Here is a 25,566-nt window from a genome sequence, read left to right as displayed (position 1 = left end):
TCAATATGAATGAACTCACAATCATTTATAAATACTTGATTATCACGATTAAGAAGATTTGCCTTTTGTCTATAACATGAAATAGTAAAAGTTCAATCAACTTGTACATAAATGAATTTTTCAACATTAATCACATATACATTTTAAACGTCTTACCATGTAAGCTGCATCCTTGAATTTGTTTTCCCTTTGAAGCTTGACAATATCATTGCCAATTGTGTGTCTGAATGAAATGTCACAAATCTCCATAATGGTGATGACGTGACTTCTACAAATCCTGCAACCAATTTACTAAAAGCTTGATAAGTATAAGGGTCACTATCATAGTCAATATTTGAAACATTGAAACCATGGGGAATATCTGCAATAACTAGGGCATACTCCCTTTTAGGTATGAGTTTAGCAATGTCTTCACAGTCGCCTTGTATTACTTGATATTGAACAGTGTCTAGCCCATTCCAAATGAAATGAGTAAGAGTTGGATCAAGTTCAACATTCTTAACATGTTGCTTCCTCAGTCTTTCGGTCTTTTATTTTTTCAATAAAGGTTCTGAAGCTAATTGGCGCTCCATTATCATCCTTCTTCATCTTTTATAAAATAAACAAATATATGTGTAAGTTATAAATTAAAAATAGTACACAGATGAATAAAAACGAATGTGTAAATCAAGATACCTTTTTAAATGCAAGATAAAAAGCTTTTAATATTGATGTAGAACTTGAATCTGGATAGTTGCGTACAACATCATCCCAACTATCTTCATTCAACAATCTAACCATTTGTTCTTGAATTTTCATGTAAACTTTGTGACTACATAGATAAAGTAACAAAAAGTCAATATAATGATATGTATAACAAATACTACTAAGAACAACATGTTTTATTTAAAAGAAAATTATAATCTAGAAATAAATAAAAATAATTCAACAAACTTACTTTTGAAATTCCTCGGACATTTCCTCCAATGATAATTCCCCTGACTTCACACGAGATAATATTGTTTTGACAATTTTTTCATCTTTCACTCCTTGCATTGCTCTCCAAGGTGTGATAGTCATATCTTCTGGAAGCTGCTTCAAGTCAGGACCTAATTTACTGCCTCCACATATCAATGGCTTAGACTTTTTAACCTTCTGGTTTTTAATGCCAATGTTTTCCCACATGCTAAAAATATCATCAATCAAGTTCCAAACATCTCCAGTTCTAAATGCCAATTGGAAAATGTTATCAACACCTCTGAATATGTCACTAGTAAGGTTGCGTTTTCCACCTTTTGAATTGGGTTTCTCTTCAATTTGATAGCCTATTTCCATACAACATTCCCTTCGGAAATCTGCAGTAACATTTATCCTATCCCCACCACATTTTTCTTGAAATTCACTATGAATAAATCTAACCCTTTGGATGAAAGTCATAGACATCCTATATTCATTATCTAAATTATGATCCCATGCCACTAAATTTGCTTCTATATCCGATAAACCAGCGTAAATGATACATTTCATTGTTTCAAAACATGGGTTATTGGGATATTCCTCCATCAATTGTCTTTGAGCTTCTACAGAATGGTTCCCCCCAAGCACATAATAATTGTATTCAAAACATTTTGACTTATCAAATGCTTCTTTGTTGGGAACTTGAACTGGATCAACCAGAAGCACATAATTAACCACATGAGCATATGGATTATACCTCATCAATGTCTTCAAGTTGTGAACATGCAGATGGTGTGGCTTTCTGACTTGATATTGACATTGTCCTTCACTTGCCTTATAGGTTTTCTGACATTAAGCTGAAATGTACGACCACCATCAATTAAGTTTTTCTTTGTCAAATTCTGTCGAATGACATTTTGTTTTGTTTTGATAATGCCATCCTCTAAATCAGCTCCTGGTGTAATGATTTCTCTGCTTTCTTTTGAAGTTTCACTAGCCTGTTCTTGACTACTGGTAATGACTACTTCAAAATCTTCAACTTTACTTTTCTTCATCATAACATTGTCAACAGATTTATTTTTTGGCGTTGTTACTTTTGGTCTTTTACGGCTTTCTCAGTTCCAATGTCATCTTCAGTAACAACAACATATGCTTCACTGTCAGTTTCAACTTCATTGCCATCAAAAGTAACTTGTTTACCCTTGCTAGATTTGTCCACTAGAGGCTTTTTTTCTGATCCTTTGGATGTAGTTTTGTAGCATCATCAATTACTACATTTTGCTTGTTTTCCATATCTTTTTCTGACACTGAGTAAAAACTGCTGATAACTTTCATGATATCATGCTCTATGAAATGAATGCCTCCCAACCTAATTGAAAAACTTTCAACAAAATTCTGTCAAATAAAATATCATATGTCAATAAAAACAAAATTAAAAAAATATAGCGAAACACTTTCAAGAAAACAAAATACTAATATAAATGACATACTTACGATGTTTTGTTTCATCTTATTTACAATTTGTTTACACAACTTTGTAGATACATCTCTCGTGTCATACAATGAATATGTTAGTTGATATTTAATCCTTTCATGTGACTTGAGAGCTTTTGTAAGTATGCAAACAACTTCAGTGTCTGGTACCGAACACATATCTATGACTCTTCCCATCAGCTCAAAAATTCCATTTTCATTCGGTATATCAATATATAGATATATGTTCACACTTTGACTTTCTTTTTCTTTCACATACCATATTCTTGATGGGAATTTCACCTCTTTTGAATTCTTCCAGTATGAAATCATCTTCTTATCATTTGAGGCACTTGAAAGATTTGTAGCCATGAGCTCAGGTGGAGTTCGTTCACCAATGTTTTTTAAAGATGCACCTTTAAGTGTCTTTGGTCTAGACATATTCACAAAAATCTTCTTTGATGCCATTTTCCTGAAAAATAGAAACACAAATTAGTAAACAACGAAAACATATTAACTTAAATCCACAACAAAAATATATCTTAAATTTTTAATTTGTATAATCAAATAATTGAAATTAAAAAAATATTAACACTAAGAAATGGCAGAAGCCCACTGACACCACCCTGTCCATCCACGGAGTGGCGGGTGATTTCCCCACCACTTACTCTACACGCACCCTACCCTTCTTCCCCCTCAACCGACCCACGCCACCCCACACCGCAATTGGACGGCCATCCAACCGCACCCTTACCCCCCTTCCACACCTCCCCCCTACCCCCACGCCACACCACCCCACCCCCAACCACTTCCCCTCCACCCCCTAGCCCCACTACCAGCCCACAACCCCAATGCCACTCCACCCCCTTTCCGCTCTCCCCAACCCCCAACAGCCTACCCCTTTCCCCCCAACGTCCGCCAGCCTAGCCCACCCTTACCCACCTTCCACCTATTCCGCCTCGCCCCCAACTGAACCACCCTCCCCGCAATCGAATGGCTACCCCAGCCCACGTTTACTCCTCCTTCCCTCTACCCCTTAACCCCCCACCCATCTCACTCCCCCCGAACTCACCCCTCATCCACCCCTCCTCCCTTCCTCTCACCTCACCCCTCATCCCCCCCCCACTACCTACGACCACCCCTACCCCTTGTTCCCCCTCACTCTACCCCACCTCACCCCTCATCCCCCTCGCTCTACCCGGACCCCTCTCACCCTTCATCCCCCTCACTCCCCTTGTTCCCCCTCACTCTACCCGAACACCCTCACCCCTCACCACCTCCTCCTTCCCAACCTTCCCTTTCACCCCTCGTTCCCCCCTGCCCCTCTCACCCCCACCTCACCTCACTCTACCTACCCATCCCCGCCTCACCTTTCATCTCTCCCCTCACTCCCCTTCTCCCCCCTCTACCTAGCACTCCCCTCTCACCCCTCATTCCCCCCTCACTCTACCTCCTTCTACCCCTCACCCCTCCCCCTCACCTCACCCCTCTACTTGGGTCGCCCACCCTCGCCCTCATCCCCCTCACCCCTCGTTCCCCCCTCACTCTAGCTCCTTCTAACTCCTCATCTCTCCCCCTCACCTCACCCCTCTACCCGTGCCCCCTCGTTCCCCTTCATCCACCCCATCATGCCCCCCACTCCCTCTAGCCGACCGCCCCCGAACCCTTAACTCACCCTATCCACCCTACCTCTACCTCCCTTAACACCCTCAACCCTACTCCCTCCACCTCACCCTTACCCCTCACCCACCATCCCCCCTCCATAACCCCCCAACCCACCTCCATAACCCCCCCATCCCCTCGGCCCTCCCCCTCTACCCCTGGGACCCTACCCTCACCCTCACCCTACTCCCCCCCTGGGCGCCCCCCACTAAATCTACCTATCTGTACCCCCGATGGTCCCCCCTTAACCCTACCCTAGCCTCACCCCCTTAACCCCCTCCCAAACCCCTTAACCCTACCCCTCCCACCCCCGGCCTACCCCCTTAACCGGCCACCCATACCCCCCACCCCCCGTTAACCCCCTTCCCAAAACCACCCCCCGCCCCCCACCATACCCGCTTGCCCCCACCCACTTAACCCCCTCGCCCCATGTGATTTTGAATAATTGTTTAAGATAGTTTATCTAACTGATGTATGCATCGTCTCTTGAAATAAAATTTTTGATTTCCATATGGTGTTAAATGAGAAGTTATGAGTCACTTTTATGTTGTTAGATCATTTTACTAACACTTTTTTTAAAATTTTGAAGATTGACCCTCAAAAAAAAAAATCATCGTTCCAGTATAATCAATTTTCGTTTTCAAGCTATATTTTGCACGAAAATTTTGTTTTCACTGCCATTTTTAAAACATGTTCAAAATTGTCCCTAAAAAAAACCATCGTTCCAGTATACACACTTCTCGTTTTTAGCACTGTTTTTGATGTTTTTTTTGGCATTTTTTTGCCAGAGTTCCCGTTTTGAGTTTATAGTTCCCGTTTCAAAGTTTACATTGTTCATGTCTTCAGCGAGTATGCCAAGTGACTTCCGCTCAACTCGATCTCTTTACACGTGTCATATTTTAAGTGGACAGAAGGACGAAAATGGAGTGCATGGATTGGCTGAACAGTGTTTGCCCAACTAATTCCATATAGGGAACACTCTCGCCCAGCGAATTCCATATAGGGAACACCTTCGGTGTAATAATGTAATAAATAAAATTACCATCACAAACCGAGGATGATGTTATCAAAAAATAAAATAATGTAATAAATAAAATTCTCGTTGGACTCTCCATGTTATCGTGGCCCGTCACATCATTGTGGTCCAGTAACCCCATCAACTATGGAAATTGGAAATTGGACTAAGGAAAAGCCCAATAAGTGCAAATTTGGAAATTGGAATAAGGATAGGGCTTGAGGTTCCCAAGTTTAAAAGTTTAAAAGATAATAATAATAAAAAAACAAATTAAAAGAATAAAATTAAATAAACAAGTAAAACATAAAAATATAATAATATAATAATAGCTTAATCTAGCAAGAATTTGAGAATTAGCTTAAAATCTATGTTAATTTTTAACTATTTTAAATCAAGAACCATATGAAAATATGTTTCTTAAAATCTATGTTAATTTTTAACTATTTTAAATCAAGAACCATATGAAAATATGTTTTAAACAAATTATGTTTTAGAGTATCATTTTTAGAGTATAAAATATTATAATTAGTGTCATGCTATTCCTAAATGAAGACAGAGACTAAGGTGCAATAATTAAATTAATAAAAAATAATAACAGTTTTAAAATAAAGTGACATTATATGATAGTTATGTCCATTACTAAAATTTAGCCCTCGTTAAACTGCTTCCACTCATAAACTCTGATCATGTGCTCGTATATCTCATGTTTCAACAACACAGAGTGTTCTTGCCAAAAAAAATTAATTCTGGACTTGCGCCATGTATTAACTAGAAGACAGTAATGCGTTGAGAAAACACAAGAACCCCAATATCGAACAAGAGAAAATATACTCAAAATATTTTGTAAAGGAAAAAAATACAATACATTGTTGACATTAAAACTAATTGCATTTTTCTCTTAAATATATTTTTAGGGGTTGTGGAAAAGGTTAAGAGAAGTATGGGAGGACTACCTCACTGTTTTGCGCGATTCTGGAGCCCAACAGGCTACCTAGCTCATTTGCGCAATTTCTAGAGGGAAGGTTGGTTCCCCTCCAGAATTGCGTAATTTTCTAAGGGAGTCTCTCAACCAGCAAATAGTCTAAGTCTGGAATGCCGATCTGCGGGAGGGAGACAAACAAGCTGACATGCATAGGTCGGCAAGCCACTGAAACTCAGCGAAAGCTTGTGTGCTTGACAATCAGCAAGACATGCTGCTAAGAATGGTTGGTAGGGAGGATCTAAAACGAAGCTAAGGCAAAATTTTGGAGGGTGGTCGTAGCCGCTACAACACAATTATATATTCTTAATGTGAAATTAGATAGTATATAGTTTGAAAGATTTGAATTTGGTTTCTGTATATAAATGTTTAGAATTTTTAAGTACCTATACCTCAATGTTTACTTCAATTTAGAGTTACATTCCTGAACAACTTGCAAAACAATTTAGTGTTACAGTCTTGAACAACTTGCAGAACAATTTAGTGTTATAGTCCTGAACAACTTGCAAACCAATGGTAAGGTAGGCAATGTCAGTTTTTTTATACTTTGGAAATGAAATTATTATGTGTTTAAGAAAATTATAGAGTCGGGTCCGTCAAAAGGGAGATCCAGGGCCAACTGCTTACAAAACTATTCAGTAGCACTCTGCTCATGTTCCTGCAACAAAGTTGGAAATCTACATGGACATGAAAAAAACTTTTGTGAAACTATTCAACATAGATCGTAGATAACGATTTGTTAACTCATAAAACATTCAAAACAAAAATGGAGTCTCCCATATACGATGTCAATTAGCCCATTACAAATCTATCCAACAATGGAAATTAAACATTCAAATGTTCATTGTAATTCTTGTTAGCCTCTGAGGTGCAGTGCTGCTATTTTTAGCGGAAGTGTCCCCTGTTTTAGCTCCGACAACCACGCCTCCTCTTGCTCCGCTTTGGCCATAAGGTGTTATCCCTGAGGTGTTTATCCAAACAAATCCAAAACACTCTCTAAGTCTTCGAAATCTTCTTAAAATCATTCAGAAGATCAAAACCATCGCATAAGGGGAACCTTCAAACAGGAGGAAAAACACTATTGGGAGGCGAAAAACACTAGAAAGCAGTGAAAAACAAAGCAGCAGAGGTTTGAGCAATGAATGCACAATAGCCGTCAGATTTGGCCGATCAACAGTCCAAATTTGATCGGCAAATCACAATTGGCAACCACAACAAAGCGCTTACAACAGCCCAGACCTGATCGGCAAATCACAATCGGCAACCACAACAGAGCGCTTACAACGGCCCAGATCTGATCGGCAACCACAATAGAGCGCTTACAACGGCCCGGGGCTATCGCGATATGCAATTGCGACTGATCGCATCGCGATATCACAATCAGAAAAACATTATGGAGTGGGGCCCATACCCATACATGTATGTGATGCGATTAGCTGGACCCAATGGCTATATAAACATTATTGCGTAGATTTTGAGATCCGTCGAAAGGCATTTTTTAATGTAATTAAACATATTTCGTTATTTAACGAAATACAAAGAAACAACGTCGATGCGATAAGACCCGGACCCGAAAGGGTTCGTGAAGGGAAATATATAATATTTGAAGTCCGGAGGGAGCCAATTTTCACGTTATTTTCAATGTTTTAAACGTATTTCCAAAATACAAAGGGAAGCCTTGGAACAAGGCCGAAGCGACTTGCGATAGCAATTGAGGACGGACCCGATAAGAGAATAGACCATATTTAAGGACTTTTGAAGTCTAGATGAACAGTGTTCGCGGCAGATTTTCACAATTTGAATGTGTTTCTCTGTGTAAAAGAGAAAGCGATCGTTTCAAGGATTTCAAAGGTTAGATGCACTCATCCGGGAGACAGATGGCCGGAAGGGGAAAAGCCACAGCACGATACAGCCGAACCAACAGAGGCGATCATGGAGCATCGCTGGCACGAGCGAGCCACTTGACAACGCAGCAAATTTACCAGAAATTGGTTACTACGTTGTTAGAAAAAGAGACCTCTGAACTCATGTATGTCGAGTTATGGCATCAAGTGGTTAAAAAGATAGAGGGGATAGATTAAGACACCTCGGGCCTCAGACAGCATGAGGGCATTGTAAAAAGCATATAAATGGCTGAAAGTTAGAGGTATTAGGGGTTCATATTTTGGACATTGTGGAGACTCTGCTCCTCTCAGCATCTCATCTTCATTCTAGCAATATAAGCTTCTTTTGCTGTTACATGTTCAATTCCCATTTTCTCCTCTGTTCTAAGCTTGCACTTGATGCCAGATAATTGTCATCTTATCTCTACGTTCATAAATTAGATTTGCAAGTTTCATTTACTTTCTGTAGCTAGCCATTCATATGTGTTTATGTATGCATCCGCTGGTACAATCAATATTCTCCATCTATCCATTGAATCTATAAACTATTGAGCATTAGTGGTCTAAAGCCTTGTAAAGCTGAGGGTGTTCATGCATGTCTTGAGTGAAAACAGAATTCAAACAGTCATCTGACTTTATCCAAACCATCATCCATTCCAATAGTTCTGAGAACGATATTGAAGATTTATATGTTACCAGGCATCTCCGAGCTACAACCTAGGAGAGCTTCCTGGAGTGCTAACATAATTGGCGCCGTTGCCGGGGAGAGGACACTGAAGCTCAACTTCCCTAGGAGACGACACAGATCCAGCTTTGATGATAGACAAAGTCTGGATGCTTTTTTGGTTGTAATCATCTATCTGGCAACTCTACTGGAGGACGAACCTCTTGGCGACTCCACTTCATAGTTCTGGCTCAATTTGTGAGGCATACTCGGAGAAATCCTCAGAAGCCACAAGCTGACCCAATATCTGACCCTGAAAAAATCATCAAAGAAAGAAAGGCATTGCATTAAGGAGCATCAGGTTTAGGTAGTTCTAAACAATATTTTATATCTCTTCAAGAAAATCCTGTAATAGAACAAATACATGTTGAGAGTATAGCTTATAATACTAGCAGCGAAGAAAAAATCTCAAAGATTCGTAAAGCTCCTTATTCTTTAGGCTCTTCTTTTGTTGTAAGCCCAAAGGAAACCTCTCCTCCTATCCATCATACTCCTTTAGTCCTATCAGTCACTCCTCTGCCCTCTGTCATTCAAACTTCTAGTGCCCTTATAGCCACCACAACCATGGCAGGTCCACAAGCACCTACAAAAATGGAAAGAACCATAGCTGCTAGGTATGGACCTCTAGCACTGCCCACTCCTTTGAATGCCATGCCTACTGGAGAATATCAGAAGTATAGGCCTAAGTTCACTAGGACTGAAGGTGTTTCAGCTGAGGAACATCTTGAATCATTCTATAGCTATGCTGATAACCTGGACAATAGTGAAGATGATGTATGGATGAGAGTCTTTGTCCAAAGTCTAGATGGAGAGGCTAGAAAATGGTTCAGAGCACTGACCCCAAAGTCTATAGCAGATATTGAGGCTTTAGATGATGCATTCCTAAAGCATTGGGGGGATAAGAAAGATCTACTCTACTACCACACCAAGTTTGGGAACTTAAAGAGGGAAAATGGTGAGTTGTCTGATTTTAATAAGAGGTTTAACCGCATGTACAGCAAGATACCAGCTGAAGTAAAACCCACCATCACCTCTGCTAAACTCATCTATGCCAGTGCCTTTGATTCTGACTTCTGTCTACTGTTGAGGGAGAGACGATGTGCTACCTTGGCTGATATGCAAGATGCAGTCTTGGAAGTAGAATCGAACATCATGGCTGCAAAGAAGCTCAAGTGGAATGTTGATAGAAGGAGACAGAGGGGCGAATCTTCATCATCTTCAGATCCCAAAATAGATAAAATGACCAAGATGATAGAGTCATTAGCCTCTGAAATATTCAAATTAAAGGTTGCGCAGCACCCTGGGAAAGGAAGAGTTCCTAATACCTTTGCTCCTAGAAATCCAAATCCATATAGAAGAGCTAATGAGTAGTTGTAGCTTTTGCAAAGAAGCAAAGATGCCAATAAAGACCAAAGGGTGAAGACCCCTTTCTAGAATCTAGTCATGGAAGAAAAGCAGTTTGAAGAAAATGATGAGATCCATTGTCTGGAAGACAAAGGCAGTGCCTCCTTTTTGACCTCAGCTACCTATGAAAAATCATTATTCAATGACCAGATCAACCAAGAATGGGATGGTGAAGCTGTTATGAAAACTGAAGATCGGCACATATATGATCTGAGGTCGAAGATGAATAATGCCAAGGAAACTCCTGTTCAAAGAGTTGTTGTCCCTGTAGTACAGCAAGCTAAAAAGCAGAAACGACCGGCAGTTGATCCCATCATCCTTAAAGCTCCAGCTCACGAGGTAAGAGGCCTTGACAGGTCTCCTTCTCCTTTCAGTTTTAAATCAGAAATTCAGAAGCTAAGCATACCTATACCTCTGACTGAACTAGTGAAAAATGGGTCCTTCAAGAGATCTATCATCGAGGCCCTTGAGCCTAAAGCCATCCAGGCCTCCACTGACTATGTAAATCTGCAAGACGACAAACCAATTGTTGTTCTCAACCCAATGATTGAAAATTGTGATGACAGCTCCCCATCATTCTATGTCTCTTTGACTATTCATGACGAAATCCTTCACAACTGCCTTCTGGACACAAGAGCCAGCCATAATCTAATGCCCAAGGCTTTCATGGATGAGTTGGGTCTTGACATTACCAAGCCTTATCATGACCTGTTTTTGTTTGACTTCAGAAAAGTGAAATGTTTGGGATTAATCAAAGACCTAGCCATCACCTTGTCTCAGTTGCCTATGAAGAGCATGATGATAGATATTGTGGTAGCATATGTACCCCCCAAGTTTGGCATGTTGCTTTCCAAAGGCTGGATCAAGAGATTAGGTGGAACATTGCAAAATGATTTATCCTATGCTACTGTCCCTGTTTTTGGAGGTGAAAGTAGGAGATTATACAGAGAAGCTCAGTTGGCTTATATCATCAGTGATAAAAAGAATCCCACTAATCATCCCATCTATGCTGCCGACACTGATTTTGGAGCCTGTATTCTTCAGATTGAAGAATCCCAGTTGGCCTCCATGTAGCTTAGGAAACCGGTTTGCCAAATCACAAATGAAGAAGGCCCACAAATTTGGGACATGTTCTTTGATGGAGCTTGCTCTAAGGAAGTTGCAGGGGCAAGTGTAGTCCTTGTGTCCTCCACACAGGAATGCATTCATTTATATTTCAAATTAACTTTTCAAGTCACAAATAACATAGCAGAGTACAAAGCCTCGATATTGGGCTTAAACATTGCTAAATAAATGGGCATCAAAGGTCTGAAGGTGTTTGGAGATGCAAACCTTATTATTCAACAGGTCAACAAAACTTTCCAAGCAAAGCATCCAAGGCTAAAAGCATACAGAGATGAGGTATGGAAGCTCAAGGATTCTTTTAATAGTTTCAACATTTCTTACATCCCTAGAATGAAGAACCAGCTTGTTGATTCCCTTGCTGTGTCTGCTAGCACGTTTATTCCTCCTTTGCCTCCTAAATTGACTTATGAAGTTCAGGTGAAATATAGACCATCTCTACTTGACAATGTCAAATACTGAAAAGTTTTTGAAGATGATGATGAAATTAATAAGTTTTTACAAGTCATTGATGAATTTTCTGAAATGCACATTGACCAAGAAAATGAAACCAATGAAGAATGCAACCAATCCAAGCTAAAGGACGAGATTGGCCGGGAAAGCATTGTCCAGCTGCCTAGTAACTATATACCCAAAGGATTGGTGCCCCTAGAAAAGTTGTTTGATCATAATGATATACCTTATAAGCCTGCCAAAAAAGAAAATGAGTCTGCTATTCATAGACATAATGTAGGGAGTCCAGCGCATCCAAAGTACATAAATCTGTCCACTCACTTATATTCTGCCCAAAGTTTCGAGTATTGCACCCTGATAAAACAATTTACTGATATTTTTGCTTGGGAATACAATGATCTTAAGACCCATGACACCAACATCATTCAACATAAGATTCCGCTAGAGAATAACACCATCCCTTTTAAGCAGAAATTAAGACCTATCAACCCTCTCTTATTGCCTTTGGTTGAAAAGGAAAGCAAGAAGTTGTTGGATGTCAAGATCATAGTTCCCCTAAGGTATTCAAAGTGGATAGCTAACATTGTGGTAGTAAGAAAGAAGAATGGAGAAATCAGGCTTTGTGTTGACTTCAGGGATCTGAACAAATGCTCTAAAAAAGACAACTACCCCCTGCCTAAGATGGGACACTTGCTGCAAAAAGTTTCAGGGGCTAGAGTCATGTCTTTCTTAGATGGATTTTCAGGTTACAATCAGATTGTTGTACATCCAGAAGATCAGGAAAAGAACAGCAACCATGGTAAATTTGATGCCTTATGGACAGGACCATTTGTCATTGCTCAAGTTCAGATGAACAATACTTTCATTCTGCACAATTTGGAGGGGGGAGGTGTTTTTGATGGCCCAGTGAATGGGCAGTTTTTAAAATTTTACTTCATAAGAGGCTTTAAGGCCTTAATATTGTAATAGGTTTTTCAGTTTTTGTTTTTATGCAAATAAACTCCATGCCCAATGGAACACTAGGAGATAAGTTTGTTTTGGTTGTTACTGGAAAGGCAGTGGTCTACAGTTCTTGAAACCTCACAGGGAGGCTTTCATCCCCAGAAGGAGCCAGTGTTAGCCCCTGCGACGCAGTGCTGCTATTTTTAGCAAAAGTGTCCCATGTTTTAGCTCCGACGGCCACGCCTCCTCTTGCTCCACTTTGGACATAAGGTGTTAGCCCTGAGGTGCTGATCCAAACAGATCCAAAACACTCTCTAAGTCTTCGAAATCTTCTTAAAATCATTCAGAAGATCAAAACCATCGCATAAGGGGAACCTTCAAACAAGCGGAAAAACACTATCGGGAGGCGAAAAACACTAGAAAGCAATGAAAAACAGAGCAGCAGAGGCTTGAGCAATGAATGCACAACAACCATTAGATTTGGCCGATCAACGGTCCAGATCTGATCGGCAAATCGCAATCGGAAACCACAACAGAGCGCTTACAACGGCCCGAGGCTATCGCGATATGCGATTGCAACTAATGGCATCGCGATATCGCAATCGGAGAAACATTATGGAGCGGGGCCTATACCCATACATGTATGCTATGCGATTAGCCGGACCCGATGACTATATAAACATTATTGCATAGATTTTGAGATCCGACGAAAGGCGTTTTTTAATGTAATTTCACATATTTCATTATTTAACGAAATACAAAGAAACAGTGCCGATGCGATAAGACTCAGACCCAAAAGGGTTCGTGAAGGGAAATATATAATATTTGAAGTCCAGAGGGAGCCAATTTTTACATTATTTTCAATGTTTGAAACGTATTTTCAAAATACAAAGGGAAGCCTTGGAACAAGGCCGAAGCGACTTGCGACAGCGATTGAGGATGGACCCCATAGAAGAATAGACCAGATTTAAGGGCTTTTGAAGTCCGGATGAACAATGTTTGCGGCGGATTTTCACAGTTTGAACACATTTCTCTGTGTAAAACAGAAAGCGGCCGTTTCAGGGATTACAAAGGCTAGATGCACTCATCCGGGAGATATATGGCTGGAAGGGGAAAAGCCACAACACGATACAGCTGGACCAACAAAAGTGATCATGGAGCATCGCTAGCACGAGTGAGCCACCTGATAGCGAAACGAATTTGCCAGAAATTGGTTACTATGTTGTTAGAAAAAGAGACCTCTGAGCTCATGTATGTCGAGTTATGGCATCAAGTGGTTAAAAAAACAGAGGTGATAGATTAAGACACCTCAAGCCTCAGAGAGCCCGAGGGCATCGCAAAAGCCCTATAAATGGCTTAAAGTTAAGAGGTATTAGGGGTTCAACTATTGGAGACTGTGGAGACTCTGCTCCTCTCAGCATTTCATCTTCATTTTAGCAATATAAGCTTCTTTTGTTGTTACATGTTCAATTCCCATTTTTTCCTTTGTTCTAAGCTTGCACTTGAATAGGTTATTCATGTTTTCTTCTGTGTCTAATGCCAGATAACTGTCATCTTATCTCTGTGCTGATAAATTAGATTTGCAAGTTTCATTTACTTTCTATATCCATTCATATGTGTTTATGTATGCATCTGCTAGTACAGTCAATATTCTCCATCTATCCATTGAATCTATAAACTATTGGGCATTAGTGGTCTAAAGCCTTGTAAAGCTAAGGGTGTTCATGCATGTCTTGAGTGAAAACAGAGTTGAAACAGTCATCTGACTTGATCCAAACCATCATCCATTCCAATAGTTCCAAGAACAATATTGAAGATTTATATGTTACCAGGCATCTCCGAACTACAACCTAGAAGAGCTTCCTGGAGTGCTAACAATTCTTATCTACATTTTGACTATTCAACAAAACATAAACTTAAATGCCACTCTTTCATCAAATCAACACTTCACAATATATTATGAAACCCTTGGCCCTCCACACGTTGATCACATTTCAATGGTCGTCTTCAATTTTCCCTTTTAAAAAGTACCCAACCATTTGATCCCCTTTACAGGACTTATAGATTCTTGTAGTTACTAATTACAAGAATTTCTTGCTCCATATATATATGTGTGTGTGTGTAATGATGAATGTGTCCTAGTCAAATGAATTCTCTATCTTTGTGATGTGGATTGCATCACAGTTCAAGTTAATATAGAGTAAGCGAAATTTGATTTTTTGGTTTAAAACCGGAGACTAACCCCGCTCTTGGACACCTATTTCACACTTCACTTGCACTTTAAATCTTTTCTTTGTTTTCATTGGCCAAGGGCCATGCAAAATAAAACGTGAGTAAAAGTATGCAATCAGTTAAGGAAGAATCATTATTGTCGAGCTTTGAAAATTCATAACATATTTCTTATAGTCATTTTCAAGCCTTGACAACAGATGTCGTCCAAATGGTATATTTATTAAAACTTTGGACAATTATGTTAAAATACAGGAGCCTCTGCATAATTTTGAAATTAAAAGCAATTAGCTTCTACACTTTACAACTTGGAGCGTGATTTTAACCATAAGAGAGCTAGCATATTCTTTAACACCTTTAGAGAAGTGTGAAAGATTAGTTTGGAAGTTGGGAAGTCGACAACATGAATAGGTTGAAGTGGGGGAATAAGACACTTGGACAGATCTTGGTATCTCTGTCTGAATGACATTGTTGAAGACACATATGCATGGCCATTTGGCATGTGGTTAGATATGTTGCAGCGTCTTCATTCTCTTGTTGTCTTTGTCGTTGGACATAGCATGTCATTGATGATTTGATGCAATGGCCATCTGTAACTCAACTGAAGCAACCTATGTGCAAATGGAATTTGAGACACTGAGACACAACCTACTATTGAGACATTGAGACACTCAAATCTTTGCAAGAGTTGTAGACAGTGAGACAATGAGATGTTTGAAGGTGAAAAACATACCAGGATTGGCACAATGGGTGAGGGGGTTGGAGCTTGCGGCAAAGCTTCGAAAGCCATCTATTAATGAAGGGATGCTCTCTATTAATGAATGCTCTGAGTTAGAAGAGCTACAGAGTATCGAAACATTGATACCTTTGGAAGAGTTGCAAGAGCTGCAGAGTATTGAAACATTGATACCTTTGGAAGAGTTGCAGGCAGGTAAGCATATGTGTGAAGCTTAAGAGCATCAAGGGGTTTGAACCTACTAGAAAGCTTCAGAAGCTAAGTGTTAATGGTTGGGTGCTCTACATTAGAATAGCTTCCAAGTATGGAAACATACATTGGTATCTTTGGAAGAGATGTGTGCAGAAAAATGTGTGAAGCTAAAGAACATCAAGAATTTGGAGGTTGTCACAAAACTTCAAAAGTTAAGTATTATGGATTCTGCAGAACTCAGCTTCTCGGGGTTGGGGTCAAATATCAGCGTGAACATTTTCGAATTCAACGAAATTCAAATGGTCTTGAGATCAACTCTCGTCATGAACATTTCCCACGCCATCAACAAGTATGCCCAAAATGCAAACGCAAGTGCAAAACTCAGCTGGTCCCGAGGTCAACTTTTGACATGAGCATTTCCCGTCCCGTCAGCAAGTATTCGCAAAACTCAGCTGGTCTCAAGGTCAACTCTCGGCATGAACATTCCCATGTCTTAAGCGAGTATGCCAAGTGACTTCCGCTCAACCCAATCTCTTTACACATGTCATATTTTAAGTGGACAGAAGGACGAAAATGGAGTGCATGGGTTGGCTCGTTGAACAGTGTTTGCCCAACTAATTCCATATAGGGAACACTCTCGCCCAGCGAATTCCATATAGGGAACACCTCCGGTGTAATAATGTAATAAATAAAATTGCCATCACGAACCGAGGATTATGTTATCAAAAAATAAAATAATGTAATAAATAAAATTCTTGCTATTGGACTCTCCACGTTATCGTGGCCCGTCCACATCATTGTGGTCCCGTAACCCATCAACTACGGAAATTGGAAATTGGACTAAGGAAAGACCCAATAAGTGCAAATTTGGAAATTGGAATAAGGATAGGGTTTGAGATTCCCAAGTTTAAAAGTTTAAAAGATAATAATAATAATAAACAAAAAAACAAATTAAAATTAAAAAAATTAAATTAAATAAACAAATAAAACATAAAAATATAAAATATAATAATAGCTCAATCTAGCAAGAATCTGAGAATTAGCTTAAAATCTATGTTAATTTGTAACTATTTTAAATCAAGAACGATGTTTTAGAGTATATTTTTAGAGTATAAAATAATATAATTAGTGTTATGCTATTTCTAAATGAAGACAGAGACTAAGGTGCGATAATTAAATTAATAAAAAATAATAACAGTTTTAAAATAAAGTGACATTATAAAATAGTAATGTCCAGAAAAAATAATTCTGGACCTGCCCATGTATTAACTAGAAGACAGTAACGCGTTCAGAAAACACAAGAAGCCCAGTATGGAACAAGAGAAAATATACTAAAAATATTTTGTAAAGGAAAAAAATACAAGACACGGTTGACATTAAAACTAATTGCATTTTTTTCTTAAATATATTTTTAAGGGCTGTGGAAAAGGTTAAGAGAAATATCGGAGGAAACAGTAAACTATGTTTAGCATCGTGAACATTGAACATTAAAATAATTTCTTTACCTTCGGTCGCAGTTTTTCATTAATTGCGATTCAGCTTGCTCCAGCCTGTCCTTGTAGACGGCCGCTACATCAGAGTTTTCGAAATTTATTTACACCGGGCCCTACCTTCAACACAAATCAACGAACCGGGGCTCCTTTGTGCTAAAAATTTATTTGATTGTATGTATAGAAGGCCCGCTTCCACACGTAGTCATAACTCACAACCTTCTATTTCAAGGGAATCATTTGGCACACCACCCATGGCATATAATTTATTTCTAAACGCAAAAAAGTCTATGGTTTTATGGGGTTGCTCTCGTTAGCTACACAAAAACACATTAACTCTCTGAATAATATCTACGGTGACTCAAAGCTATTGATTGATAAACGGTATCTGGGAATATTGATTTTTGCCCCGCTTTTCCTGCGGTGGCTCATGAACATCAAGCACATCCTAAGATTGCTTTTCACATACACCATCACGCATATATACAGGGAAGGTAAGACAAAGGCTGATAGCCTCTCCAAGGCCTGCCTGTGATAGTCTGGTTTATTTATTGATATTATTCTGGAACTTTCTTATCCAGCACATGGTTTGACTGGATGGATGAAGCTATCAACCAGGTATATGTACTGTTTTTATTTTATAATAGAAGCAGCGTTTTTATTTTTCTGAAAAATATAATTTGTTTCTAACCACCACTATTGTTAACATTAAAGTGGAAATTTGGATTGGTCAATTTGAGTACAGCACTTATGGAGGATGCAACTATAATTGCTGTTGCTACACACTTCATCTTTCTCCACAACCCAGGCTTTTGATTTAACTGCCGAGTATATTTGGCCAATATGAACATCTTGTCTAAAACAAACAGGCACTCAAATTCGGTTGGCAGAAACAGTTTGAAATCTGTCCAGAACATCCGCCACCGCAAGAAGACCTGCAAAAGCCCAGTTTGCCTATTTTATGCCCTTTGGAAAACTGTGAATTACGATCGTCCGCTTATCTTTTTCTTCAGGATGACCAGAAATGACATCTTTCTGAAAACCATAATAGATGAATTTATATTAAATATTTGACATATTAGTTGGACATGATCCAGCAATATATTTCATGTTAGGACAAAAAATTAATCAATTGAGAGGTTTAATACGGACAACCCAATCGTCCACAGCTCCCTCTGACAGGAAATTCTTTAGCCTAGGGAAGCTTCTGGAAGTGGGCCAACTGACCTTTGGCTGGGACCACTTTTTACCCTCCTATTAGGAAATAAGAAATGAAGATAATATGATTCAGAAATCTGAGGGATACCAAATAAAAACCAATCTACCTTGTTGAATTTGAAAAGCTGATAAAGTTCCACTCCCCAAAGCTCAGATATGTATCGTGTCAAGCTATCGAAATAGACATCCATATTTTCTTGCTCAACTGCTGCAGCGGATGTTGTTTGCGTGATCTTTAAAGGCTGTCAGAGACCCCCCTGGGTCCTGATCACGTATTGCTGTTCCTCCTCCTAAATCCTTCATCATTACCTTTATGCATCGTTGTGCTCTATCTTTCCTATCTGGTCGGAAAATCTCTCCTCTGAAAGCTGCAACCATTTCGCCCTGCTCGTCCATGAAGGCAATGGATCCGTACCTGTAGTCTTCAGGCTTAGGTTGAACAGAATGTAAAAGACTTTTCAGTTCTTCGTCCATTCCGTTAATTTCTTCTTCCAAATGGTGAAGCCGCATTGAAAATTTCGAGTTTCACGCATTGATAAATTTAACAAAGAAATCCCTTCCATCTCAGTTCTAATTTCCAAGGGATAATAATAATCCTTGTAAATTTTTTGAGTGAAGATAATAGTACGGCCAATCTGAATAATGTGAATGCGGTCTCTGAACTGCTCCATTGCATTCCATATGGAACAGATAACCTCCTTATCATTCCCGCTATACCAGCATAGCAATTTTCCTTGAAACAATAGTTTTTTCACCTACTCGTAAAGAAAGAACAAAATAAAAATTATATTTGAAAATCAATTACCTGTCATCTATTCATTATTATTTTCCCTTTCTTATCATTGTTAAAAATAGTAATGGAAAAACAAGTAAAATTATTTACCTGAACTGACACACTTTCTACTAAGTGGTTGAAAAGAAACTCTGAAGTCGACATCAAATACATCTAACAAAATAGTAATGGAAAAACAAGTAAAATTATTTACCTGAACTGACACACTTTCTACTAAGTGGTTGAAAAGAAACTCTGAAGTCGACATCAAATACATCGCATTCCTCGCTTGGCTTCACAAGAGGAATGGACATAATTTCAAGATCAAGTTTCTCTTTCTCGTCAAGGTACATTGCCTTCAAAAATGGTGCGCGAATGTCATAGAAGGAGTTGGGAGGCCTCAGTTCTAAAAGAATAGTCCTTCCTTTCACTTTGTCAACTCCACAAGTAGTTTTCGGTTGGATTTGCAATTTGAAAAATATAGTTCCTGCAAACCATTTACTAGGTCACCCAATTCAGGGAGATGTTTCAATTTTTTGAAAAGTTGACCAATCTTAGTATTCTCAAATGTCCAAGTCGTTGAAGATGCTTGGAAAAGATTTGAAATACATGAAAATGTGAACTTCCATCAAATTCCATGTGTCTCAAACTGGAAGGCATCTGCAAGTTATGTGCTTGATACGTTACAATCATATGAAACCATTAAAAGTAGTAAAACATTTACTTACGTAGAATCAATAAAGTGAATGGGAAATAGAATCACTTGCCTTAGATAACTTGAAGTCATTTGGTTGATAGCTGAGGTACCTCAACTGCTTTAACTTTCACACCATCATGAAACGGAAGCTGGGGAACAACTTTCGCTTCAAAAAATACTAAACTCCTTAAATGTTTCACTGCACTTGCCCTTCACCTTCGCCAGTTTCTCAAGCTGAAGAACTCTCAATGACTTATGCATTGAGTCGAGCGTTTCTGCAGATATTTCCAATGCATCCTTATGATCACTTAACCAGATGCCTTTTATCTGCTGAGCATTCTGCATGCCATTATAGAATATAGTTAAATTAAAATAAAAAACAAAGACTGTATAAACAAACATGTATATTGTTCATATATTTGTTACCTCCTCTGGGAGGAACTCCTTAAGTTTGCTTGCACTGGTGAATGTCTTTCTCGCGTTTGCTTGCAGTGGTGAATGTCTTTCTCGCTTTCTTTCCTTTTGACTCTTTCTTTGACATTTGGCGAGCGAGTGTTAAAATGACATCGTATACACTTGAAACGCCATTTGTGGTTCTAGTGACAAGTGCCCTGCTTTCTAACATTTCCAGTTTATCTTTTCCCACAATATCTTCCACACTGTCTCAAGCCCATCCTTCGAAAAATGAACAGAGGTCTAAAAATGGATCTTTACATTCGTGGAAGAGCATCGTATGAAACGCCTCTTCCACACTGTCCCAAGCCCATCCTTCGAAAAATGAACAGAGGTCTAAAAATGGATCTTTACACTCGTGGAAGAGCATCGTATGAAACGCCATTTGTGGTTCTAGTGACAAGTGCTCTGCTTTCTAACATTTCCAATTTATCTTTTCCCACAATATCTTACACACTGTCCCAAGCCCATCCTTTGAAAAATGAACAGAGGTCTAAAAATGGATATGAAATGCCATTTGTGGTTCTAGTGACAAGTGCTCTACTTTCTAACATTCCCAGTTTATCTTTTCTCACAATATCTTCCACACTGTCCCAATCCCATTCTTTGAAAAATGAACAGAGGTCTAAAAATGGATCTTTACACTCAGGGTGAAGAGCATCGTAGGCAAAGGCATAACGCATCTCCTCAAAGGCCTCACTCGGCCATTTATTTTTCTGAAGCACCAGTGTAGAATAAGCTTCCTCCTTATTTTTTGTGCAACCTATGAATGGTGCTGTTAATGTTAACATGAGGGGAATTCCGCCACATGTCTGTATGATGTCACTGGAAAAGATGTGAAATACATGAACTTCCACCAAATTCCATGTGTCTCAAACTGGAAGGCATCTGCAAGTTATGTGCTTGATACGTTACAATCATATGAAACCATTAAAAGTAGTAAAACATTTACTTACGTAGAATCAATTTTCTCAAGAAAAGTGAATGGGAAATAGAATCACTTGCCTTAGATAGCTTGTAGTCATTGGGTTCATAACTGAGGTACCTCAATCGCTTTAACTTTGACACATCATGGAACGGAAGCTGGGGAACTTTCACTTCAAAAAATACCAACTCCTTAAATGTTTCACTGTACTTGCCCCTCCACCTTTGCCAATTTGAAGAACTCTCAATGATTTATGCATTAAGTCGAGCATTTCTGCGGATATTTCCAATGCATCCTTATTATCACTTAACCAGATGCCTTTTATCTGATAAGCATTCTGCATGCCATTATAGAGTATAGTTAAATTAGAATAAAAACAAAGACTGCATAAACAAACATGCATATCATTCATAGATTTGTTACCTCCGCTTGGAGGAACTCCTTAAGTTTGCTTGCACTGGTGAATGTCTTTTTCACTTTCTTTCCTTTTGACTCTTTCTTTGACATTTGTCGAGTGAGTGTTAAGATGACATCGTGTACACTTGAAACGTCCTTTGTGGTTCTACTGACAAGTGCTCTGCTTTCTAACATTTCCCGTTTATCTTTTCCCACAATATCTTCCACATTGTCCCAAGCCCATCCTTTGAAAAATGAACAGAGGTCTAAAAATGGATCTTTACAGTCAGGGGGGAGCATCGTAGGCAAAGGCGTAGCGCATCTCCTCAAAGGCCTCACTCGGCCATTTATCTGTCTGAAGCACCAGTGTAGAATAAGCTCCCTCCTTATTTTTTGCGCGACCTATGAATGGTGCTGTTAATGTTAACATGAGGGGAATTCCGCCACTTGCGTATGATGTCCTTGAATTGATTATAGTTTATTCCAGCCTTTATTTACTTCTTCGAGATAATCAATCCTTCTTGATCCTGAATGCCCTCCATCTTATAGATTTTGAGTTCTGTACACGGCCTTGGGCATGCATTCTTCACATTTTCGTCACGTGCAGTAAGGAGGAGCCTCACCTTCTTTGCTCTACTCATATCCTGTGGCAAAAGCTTTTTAAGCGCATCTCCCTTCAAAACGTTATCAATGTAATGAAAGCCCCGTAACTCAGAGACAACATGGAATATTATACTCAATGCCAATGCTGCAAGATTGCTCCCGTCCGTAATAGAGCCGGAACGGGCCATTCCTGGAAGCAAATAAGCAATGAGCACACACAACATAAGTCTTCCGCTGTCAATCACCAGCTGATTTTTAACCAAAATGGCCACCACCTCTTTTGTCTGGTACCTGCTACCTGAATATACCCTGATATGCGAATAATCGATGAAAGAGAGCAATTGAATAATAAGGGCGCTGAGCACAAGAGCTTGTCCTGGAATCCAGAAAGCCCTCCTCTTCCACGCCTTCCACACATCCCATAACAGCAAAAATATAACTGGAACCAACGAAACAAGCCAGACTACCAGATCTTCCGTCCTGGGAAGAATTGTAACGTCCACTTCGATTTCCATATCAATTACACCGAAGACGCTGCTTTGAGGAGGGTGTATCCCTAATAACGACTAGTCTTATTTACCACAGATTGACCGTTCATCTGTGGTAAATAAGATGAACCACAAAATATTGAGTATTTACCTTTTCCAGGCGGAACGGTCAATCTGAGTACAGCCGTACAGCACATGATCGCGCCTTCAACTATCAATGCTGTTGCATATGGGATTACATCCTCCGTTCACTCATTTCTTTTATAAGAGACCAACACTTTTCTTTGTTGGTGGAAAGATCGTCAAATCTTTCCAAAGTATATGCAACCACCAGAAGTCTTGCAGTAACAACGCTTACCTGACCTATATCCTTTAGGAATGTGGTAACAGGTCCAGATATAACATCTCTCTGAACACCATAAAAAAGAAGAGAAATTTGAGCTTTAATATAATTACACTCGACATAAATTTGAGCTTTAATATAATTACACTCGACATTCAGTTTTAGTTGCAAGTGATGAACATCTCAATGTGGACTAATTATACACACCAATTTAGAAGCAAAATCTAATGCCGATGACAGTAACTCCTTAAAGTTATTCAAGTCGGTTCCCCGTGACCATATGGCATTTAATTTCTTGAAGCCTGGAACATCAGGCGAAGGGAAATTGCTGGGATTCGATGCTTTTTTATTTTGAAGCATTTCCTAAGAAAAGCAAGAAATGAATTATATATTTCAAATCCGATATCACACAGTAATTATAATACTATCGAATAATATAATTCACAATCTAATTGTAATTTAATTCGGATGGATATGAAAGATTGTGATGTACCTCCTCTCTCAGTTTCAAAAGCTCAGATATGTGCTCCATAAGGTTATCGAGATAGACATCCACTTTTTTCCCATCGATTTCCTCAATATCTTTATGTAATATGGTGTTAATGACATCTGATTTAGTTGCACCTCTGGAATACGAAGAGGACGGATCTTCATCACACCAGGGGGCTTCTGAAACGTGAAGATTGACATCCACGTCTTCTCCCTCATATTTCATTGAAACATTAGAAGATCCCGAGGATGAAGCTTCATTGCACTGGGGGGCTCCTGGTACATTGAGATTGACATTCACGTTTTTTCCCTCAGATTTCCGCAGAAGATTCAGAGATTCGGAGACTGGAGCTTTATCGCACTGATGGGTTCCTGAAACATTGAGATTGACATCAACATGTTCTATCTCATATTTCATTGAAACAACATTAGAAGATCCAGGGATTGGAGCTTCAGTGCCCTTGGGAGCTCCTGGAAGAGTTTCTGCACAATCACAATCGCCATCAGCATCAGTATTATAATTTGCAGAACCATGCGCTGATGGCCGCAAATTGTAGCAGCAGAAGCGCCTTCTGTGAAATGACTACATTATTCTTAATAATAATATCCATAACATAAACAAAAACAAACAATCTGTTGCGCTATCAAAACATTGTACCTATTGTATTATCAATTGCAGAAGGCCAGCTCCCAGTACCTGCTGAAGTGGGATCTTGTCCCTTTTCATCCGATGAAGCTGAAGAAAAGCAGGAGAAGCGCATGCAACAAGAGCGTTTGGTTGCCATTTCTCCTCTTGAAAACACAAAAATGAATGATGGTAGAAACAGACTCTTGCTCTTGGCTTACTTATGAAAAATGATAAACAGCAAATGCGATGTTCAGATCAAAGGCGTTCTTTTAAGGGAAGGATCCCCACCGACCTTAGTCTTCTGTCGAAGGCCACTCACACTTATCCAGCTATTCATTGTGCAGACCCTCGTCTCCCAGGCAGGGCTTGGCTGGACGATGCGCTGGTCTGGGGTTCCACACACGGTTCTTAAGGCGTTCTTTTATGGGACGGATCACCACCGACCTTAGTCCTCTATCGAAGGCGACTCACAGTTAGCCAACTATTCATTGTGCAGGCCCTCGTTTACCAGGCAGGGCATGGCTGGACGATGCGCTGGTCTGGGGTTCCACACGCGGTTCTTCGATTTTGGAGGAATCGATATATTCAGGAGCATGGAAATATTCAGTGTAGGACGGGCAGTAAGCTTCAATACGCAAAGGAAAAGAAAACGCCCTCGGATATCTGACGTCTCTTACTCCCAGAGTATTCCAGTGGTGGATATCAAAGACCTCGATGGCCCTAACAGAGGCAACAACTTCAACGAGTCAACCGTGCTTGTGAGAAGGAATCAGATGGCTTTCCAGGTATATATATCAATGAAGGGTTAAATTTGACGGATAACCCTACTCATACCTAAATTTTTAGGGTTAAATTTGACAGGTAACCCCATTCCACAGTAAATTTTTTCACTTCGTTGATGAACCTCAGCATCAGTTGGGCTGCTCTGGAAAAAGATTAATGACCTCCATCAAATTTGAACTAAACTTCAATTCCAAGGATTTACAACCACATTCAAACCCTTTCGTTTCGTCGCTCGCCTTCAGGTCTATAAATTATATCTCGGGAAAAGGGTTTCAAGTACTCTAAATGTTAATAGCTTAACTGAGAGCCTGTAAATACATATCAAAAATATATATATATATATACAAACGTGTGGATAATTTAGAAAAATGTTAAAGGATAGGCATATAAGAAAATTACAAGTTACATATATGAAGTGTGATTAAAATAAATTGTATTTGACAGTTTAAAAAAGCTAAAACTTGTATACCCATATCAATTTTGAAGCTTGATATCAATCCCTTATTTATTATCCATTTTAGTTTTCTATTT

The 25,566-nt window shown here is 39.3% G+C and overlaps 2 protein-coding genes and 1 pseudogene across 8 annotated transcripts; all 3 read right to left on the bottom strand.

The window, feature by feature from the left end:
• Positions 1–205: 205 nt before the first annotated feature.
• On the bottom strand, positions 206–18,696 carry LOC149195458 (uncharacterized). Its single transcript, XM_089405303.1, has 2 exons — positions 18,566–18,696; positions 206–2,881 (listed from the first exon to the last, which is right to left on the bottom strand). The coding sequence occupies exon 2, from the start codon at positions 1,696–1,698 to the stop codon at positions 934–936; it is 765 nt and encodes a 254-aa protein (XP_089261429.1). The 5' UTR covers positions 1,699–2,881; positions 18,566–18,696; the 3' UTR covers positions 206–933.
• On the bottom strand, positions 18,282–19,461 carry LOC149195457 (uncharacterized; annotated as a pseudogene). Its single transcript, XR_016254606.1, has 2 exons — positions 19,342–19,461; positions 18,282–19,213 (listed from the first exon to the last, which is right to left on the bottom strand). The product of XR_016254606.1 is annotated as an uncharacterized LOC149195457 (transcript).
• A 1,185-nt stretch (positions 19,462–20,646) lies between these two features.
• On the bottom strand, positions 20,647–25,304 carry LOC149195456 (uncharacterized). Of its 6 annotated transcripts, none has more exons than XM_089405301.1 (6): positions 24,322–25,304; positions 23,629–24,095; positions 23,343–23,498; positions 21,729–23,201; positions 21,386–21,642; positions 20,647–21,268 (listed from the first exon to the last, which is right to left on the bottom strand). In XM_089405301.1, exons 1-4 carry the CDS (start codon positions 24,407–24,409, stop codon positions 23,028–23,030), a joined length of 885 nt encoding a protein of 294 aa, XP_089261427.1. In that variant the 5' UTR covers positions 24,410–25,304; the 3' UTR covers positions 20,647–21,268; positions 21,386–21,642; positions 21,729–23,027. The 6 variants fall into 6 exon arrangements, with proteins under 6 accessions (XP_089261427.1, XP_089261423.1, XP_089261424.1 ...); XM_089405297.1 differs by having other exon boundaries at positions 23,629–24,107; positions 24,283–25,303; XM_089405298.1 differs by having other exon boundaries at positions 20,647–21,205; positions 23,629–24,107; positions 24,283–25,303.
• Positions 25,305–25,566: the final 262 nt, after the last annotated feature.

The sequence above is a fragment of the Pinus tabuliformis genome, chromosome 2_2, assembly GCF_031772625.1.
Source record: "Pinus tabuliformis cultivar Carrire ecotype Pingquan chromosome 2_2, CPIR1, whole genome shotgun sequence".
Classification (NCBI taxonomy): domain Eukaryota; kingdom Viridiplantae; phylum Streptophyta; class Pinopsida; order Pinales; family Pinaceae; genus Pinus; species Pinus tabuliformis.
This window is presented reverse-complemented; position numbering and strand designations above follow the sequence as displayed.